This window comes from Pteropus medius, unplaced genomic scaffold (genome assembly GCF_902729225.1).
Source record: "Pteropus medius unplaced genomic scaffold, Ma_sr-lr_union100, whole genome shotgun sequence".
Taxonomy (NCBI): Eukaryota; Metazoa; Chordata; class Mammalia; order Chiroptera; family Pteropodidae; genus Pteropus; species Pteropus medius.
Window position 1 is genome coordinate 8,760,142 of NW_024350927.1, and position 6,000 is coordinate 8,766,141.

Genomic DNA, 6,000 nt, shown 5'->3' on the forward strand with positions numbered 1-6,000 from the left:
GCCTCCTGCCCGGTGGACCCTTGGCCATGGATGAGGGCACAAATGAGGACATGCAACCAGGGACAGAGTGTCGGAGGGCAGAGCCTCCTGGCCGGATGGAACAGTGCACTGTCCGGTCTCTCAAGCCTCGACAATATGCTTTAAATACGTTATCTCTGCGATCCTGGGCATACTCTCAGGGGAGAGGCTTATTATCCCGTTTTAAAGACTGGACGTCGAGCTCAGGGAGATGGCAGTCATTGCCCAGCAGACCCCGTGCAGACCTTTGCCCCTCGCGCTGTGGAGGGACAGGGGGAGGGACTCCCTGGCCTTGCCGGCCCCTGCTCTGTCTGGGAGATGTCTCCCGGGGCAGTTCTTCCTGTGAGCCCCCCACCTTGTCCCCAGCGGTGGTCGGGGACTGCAGGCCTCCCTGGGAGCCAGGTGGCTGGCTGAGGGCCTGGAGGGAAGCCCAGCGTTGGCTCAGATTCTGGCCCCCTCTGCAGCCCACAGGCCCCTGGGGGAGACTGTGCTCGCAGGCCCGGAGGGCGGGGTGAGGAGCGCCCCCTGGTGCCCGCTGCCCGCAAGTGCGGTAACACACCCTTGTAAATGAGCGTCCACCTGAGCCGCCTGCGCCGGCATCACAGCCCCTCCGTCCTCCCTCCTCCCTCCTCCCTCCCGCAGTCTTGAACCAGCTGGAGGAGCTGCTGAGTGACATGAAGGCGGACGTGACGCGCCTGCCCTCCATGCTGTCCCGCATCCCCCCGGTGGCCGCCCGCCTCCAGATGTCCGAGCGCAGCATCCTGAGCCGCCTGACCAACCGAGCGGGCGACCCCACCATCCAGCAGGTCAGCTTCTGCCTGCAGGCCCTGGGCCCGAGTCCCCCTCGCGCACGTCCTGGGTGCCCCGGGTTGGGGCTTGGGTCGCGGTGTGGGACTACCCACCACCTTTAAACCTGAGTGCTTGCCTCCAGGGCGCTTTCGGCTCCTCCCAGATGTACAACAACAACTTTGGGCCCAACTTCCGGGGCCCTGGACCGGGAGGGATTGTCAACTACAACCAGATGCCCCTGGGGCCCTATGTGACCGGTAGGTGCCCGTCTGCCCCGGGCAGCATGCACAGGGGCGCTCCGGCGGCCTCGCCTGCTTGCCACCGCCCTGGGCAAGCCGAGGTTTTCTCTCTCTGACAGACATCTAGCCGTCCCCGTGACTTCTCTCTGTTGCAGTGCTCATTTCCAGCTGAGGTAAGGCCACTCGTGGATGCTCTGGTGTCCTTTGTCCCCTCCTTGGCTCTGCAAGTCCGGCCCGGCCAGAACCGGCCTTGGCCCATGCGCTTGACTCACGCCCCTGAGCGTTGGGGGTCTTCACTGCCTTCTGGGGCTCCGAGGGTCTCTCCCACTTGTCTGGAGTCCCTTGCCCCAGCCCCCTCTGTCCTGGGGACCGTCTTGGGGCCAGTGTGTGTGCCCAGGTTTCCAGATACTTCCCTGAGAGGCTGGGGGGCAGGACACAAAGGGTGGGGGCCCTTGGGCGTGCTCCCGTGTGTGCACACGTGTCCATGGCAGTGGGCCAGGGGCCGCCTCCTCCAGCTGGGAACTCTGTCTCCACTGTCCTGCTGGGTAGCGAGTGCCTAGGACGTCACCCCCTCGCCTCACGCCCAGGCCCTGCCCAGGACCAGGAGGGCTTCTCAGGGTTCGGGGAGGAAATGTTCCTGGCTAGGAAAGGGACGCTTGCTCCCCCAAATCCATCAGTTCACCCTGGCTCCCACCGAGCCCTGTCTGGGCTTCAGGGTGGAGGTGTCGGAGGGGAGGGTGACTGGACTGGCTGCACCCGCCTCCCGCCCCGGCTGCCACTTCCTCTGGCGGTGCTGTCCGGCACTCTGGGTGGGACCTTGGCCTGTCCTGCAGCGTGAGGCTGGGGGATCTTGGCTAGGGAGCCCCCGTGATTGAGGCGGCTACAGGGGGTGGGGTGCTCCCTGACCGCCTGCCTGCATAACCCGCGATCTGCCTCTTGCAGCCACATTTGCCGGGTCACCTGCCCGACCCCCACAGGAGAGAAAAGCTACCACCTTTTTAGGAGCCATCGTCACATGGGCACAGAAAGGGAACCCAAGTACTGCCATCGCCGGGGGGACGGGGCCCGGCCCGGCTGGGCTGGAGCCCAGAAGTGCCACCTCATCGTAACCCAAGTGTTCCACACAGCGTCACACCCACACCACACGGGATGTGCCCTGGGCCACCTTTGCCAGATGACTTCTTAGAGGAGATTTCATTTATTTGTCCATCTTTTGCACTTTTCCTATTGAAGACTTGAACAAGTTTGTCTTGTTGAAGTTGAGTGACATCTGAAGGGGTCTAACCCGAAGCGCCACGTCTGTCTGTCCACGGGCCCCGACAGACGGACGCCTGGAAGCCCTGCGGCCGCCCGGGTGCTGGGCACGCAGGGAGGATGCGGCGTCTGCCCCAGAGCCCGCGGTGTGCCCCCACCACCTGTCCCGTCTGCACCGCCCCTGCCGAGTGGGGGCCCCCAGGGCCAGGTGCAGGGGGCAGGTGCCCCAGCTGGATGGTGGAGACCTGGCTGGTGCCTGGGGCAGGGCGGGGCGGTTCCCCCACTCCGTTTCTGCTAGGGCTGGAGACCGCCAGGGTCGTGTGATCTTGGGGGAGGGGCTGTGTCGGCACCGGTGGTGGCTTGCGGCCACTGCCCTGCGTGGCAGACACAGCGTGGGCTCCTAGGAGTGGAGGTGAGGCCTGTGCACGTCGTGGCGTGGGGGCCGTGGGGGCCTTCGGGTGTGGTTTTGGGCAGGTGGTGGTTAGCATCTCAGCAGAGAGGTCACAGGAGCATTGAAGGTAGCCCAGGAGCCCTTGGCCCTGCCCTGCGCCCTAGGAGGTCTGTAACACCCATCTCCAGGTACACACTCCCCGCCGTAGGCTCATGGGCTGTAGATGCGGGGAAACCAGGCAGCCCCGGAGCCTGGACTTACGCTGTGCCGTCTGTGCAGAGCCCTCGATCCAGGCACTTGCCACCCAGGGCAGGGCCAGAGCTGCCCTCGCTGTGTCCTCAGATGGCCTGGGCAGAGCTCCGCTGGGGGGCAGGGAGCTGGACCTGAGGGTCCCTCCAGCCCACCCTGTGGGAGCCTCCCAGGCTTCCTACCTTGTGTCCTGCTAGGAACACTGGCCCTAGCCCTCCACGCAGCTGGCGGTATCCTGTAATGGCCAGGCATGGGCGTGGGGGAAGCGGCCCAGGCTTGGGCCTGTCATGTCTCACGCTCCCTCTGGCCCCAGCTCAGCCTGGGAGGGATTTCTGAGCCTTGGGCTTCCTGGGGGAGTGGTCTTGGGTAAGAATTCTGTTTGAACGATGGACAAACTGTGCCTGGGGCTGGGGGTGCCAGGAGGGGCTTGGGCTCAGCTACCTGGGCCAGGACTGGAGCTAGGATTTGGTGACTCATCTTGGGGGCAGTTAGGTGACTGACCAGCCCTCATAGAGCCCCAGATGTCCTCATCTGTGAATGGCTCACTCTAAACCCTGGAGGGCTGGACCCCCAAGGCCCCTTCCATCTCGGCTGCCCCCCACTCCACCTTGATCAAAATCTCTAAGGCCGATCCAGCCCTGGCGTTTTGGATGGATAGAGTGGGGATGGGGAGCGTCCTGTGGGGGGGCACCCAGGTTTCCAGGACATGCAAGCCGCAGCGCCTCCCGCGAAGGCGGGGTCAGCCCAGGCCACTTTGGTGCACATGCGTGTGTGTCCTCTGGTCAGTGCTGCCCTGTGTAGGCTCCTGACTCAGGCCACAGGCAAGGTGACTGTCAAGAGTCTCCTCTACCCAGGGCCTGGAGATGCTCCCCTCCCAGACAGTGGTCATCCCTGTGGTTGGCCTTGCTGGGCACAGTGCCGGCCTTCCGTGGACACAGTGGACGGTCTCAAGCGTCAGGCTGGGAGGCACATGGCAGCAGGACAGGGTCTGCTCCTCCCTGCTCCCACCCAAGGGCCTGCGGTCCCTCCCCTTCCAACCCTGCCTCCCTCTGTCCCCACCATCCCCACGCCCTTCCTAGGCCTTGCTGGGCTCCCCTTTGCCATTCTCCTCACCATGCCGAGGCCGAGCACTGCTGGTCCCAGGAAGGGTCGTGGACAGCTGGGGAGCGGGTTTCTGGTTGACTGGCTTGGGAGAGGAAAAAGGATCTTAAGAATGTTTTCTTCTTGGTTTATCCGTTATCTCTCAGCAAAGGCGGCGGGTGGGGGTGTCCCACCGTCTGTGGCATGTTCAGGCTGGGTTTGGTTTTTGCTGCTGGCAGAATGAGGGTCGTCGTGTGCAAGCAGAATCCCAAAGCGCCAGCCGCGTTTTGTTTGCAGCCACCTTATTATTTAAACCAGTGCCGAGTAGGCTTTCTGTTGAGCCACCTTTGGGCCATGGTCTTCGAAAGCATCACCTCCTGGGCTCCCAGGTGGCATGGGGAGTTCGGGTTGGACCGGCCGTGTTCGCAAGGCCCCCCACTTGCACACGCCTGCCACCTGCCACGGAAGCACACCCCGCCATGCTGTGAGGGGCCCTGCCCTGCAGGCCACCTACGGATGTTCCTTTGTTTTCACAAATTATGGCCAAGGTCCTGCTGATACCCACAGCTGGTGCAGATGCCACCCTTCTGCTCGTTGGAGCCCCGTGGAGGGTCCGCTGGGGCCTCCCCTGCCCAGGTTGGGGACTGGCCAAGTCTGGTGCCAGTGACACCTGTAGCCCTCGTTCCCAGGTGTCAGGTCTTGGGGCTCTCGTGTAGAAGGTGGGCTCGGGGACCTGGGAGCAGGCAGCCTGGAGCGTGGTGGCAGGGGAAGGGTCTCGGGTGGGACGCAGGGGCTGAGATCTGGCCTGCTCACAGCCTAGGGTACCCCCACTGCACCCGTGGCTGTCCCGTGCCTGCCACCGTCTCGGTCAAGGGAGCTGGCTCCAGCCCCATTTTATATTTCTGGAAGTTTACAGGTTGCGGTATATCAGCCCAAAGTCATTTGTGTTGTGTTTTGGGTTTTTTTCTTAGTTTTCAGATTTTTTTTTTTAAACAAAGTATTTTTTTAGGTATGATAACCCAGAAAGGGCCTGTTGGGCGCGTGTGTGTGTCCTGAACCCCTGACATCGTGGTGGGAGCCTGAGCCTGAGTCCGGAGATGAGGGAGGGGTCCCACTCCCCGTGTCAGAGTGGGGAGTATGACGGTGTGGACCCCCGCCCGGGGACAGCCCCAGGCCAGCCAAGGGGCTGGGGACGCTTTGGGCAAGTTGGAGGGTCCTAGCGGGGTGGGGGGGTCCCAGCTTGAGGGGGCTGGAGCTTTGGAAGCCGAGCCCCTGTAAGTGCTGACTTGTGCCACCCTCGGGAGGACATTTGGGACACTCTGACAGAGACTGTCACTGACACGATCCCCTTCACTTTGTACTGTGCGTATGTCTTGGTTTTCTGTGTTTTAATAAATCCTTCGGGAAAGGACTGAAGCAGTGTTTTCCTGAAATTCTCGCTGATCTAGGAAGTGGGGTGTCGGCTGGGGGCAAGGGAGGGCCGCAGTGGGAATGGGGTGTCGCCCGAGGCCGCCTCCTTCCTGAGAAGACCTGGCCCCACGGGGCCGAGGGGCTTGCTGGGGAGGGACACCCCAAGAAGGACTGTGTAGGGGTGGTACCTACTTCTCCCCCCTGCACCCGTAAACACGCGCCCTGTTGCATCGGAGAAACACTGAGCTCCGAGTGACAGCCTGCAGCCCTCCTCGGACCCCAGCCTCTGTCCCCAGAGGGCACAGCAGCCTCCCAGCGACCGGAGAATGTGTGTTTTAGGGGCGCGCCCACTCCTGAATCACTTGGGAGAGACGGGGTGGCTGGGGGTCTTGGTCCTCAATCTTTGCCTCTCCTCCGGGGTCCATTTCTCCCAACCCAGCCTTGGCCCCAGGCTCAGGATTCGGGGGGCCCCAGTCTGCAGAATGGTGGCAGCCTTCTCCCTTCCCCACCGTCCTCCGCCCGGCCCTGACCTGGAGCGCCGTGTGCCTGGAAATGAGGGGAGCAGGAAGC

At 63.2% G+C, this 6,000-nt stretch overlaps 1 protein-coding gene across 1 annotated transcript in view; it reads left to right on the plus strand.

Annotated features, from left to right (window-relative positions):
• The window catches only part of CHD5 (chromodomain helicase DNA binding protein 5), a 53,676-nt gene extending 51,357 nt beyond the window's left edge, over positions 1-2,319 (plus strand). Inside the window, exons 39-42 of the mRNA XM_039842362.1 lie at positions 661-824; positions 950-1,064; positions 1,166-1,219; positions 1,989-2,319. Of these exons, the coding sequence (XP_039698296.1) occupies positions 661-824; positions 950-1,064; positions 1,166-1,173 (287 nt within the window). The 3' untranslated portion in view covers positions 1,174-1,219; positions 1,989-2,319. The remainder of the gene's footprint in view (positions 1-660; positions 825-949; positions 1,065-1,165; positions 1,220-1,988) is intronic.
• The last annotated feature ends 3,681 nt before the right edge of the window (positions 2,320-6,000 follow it).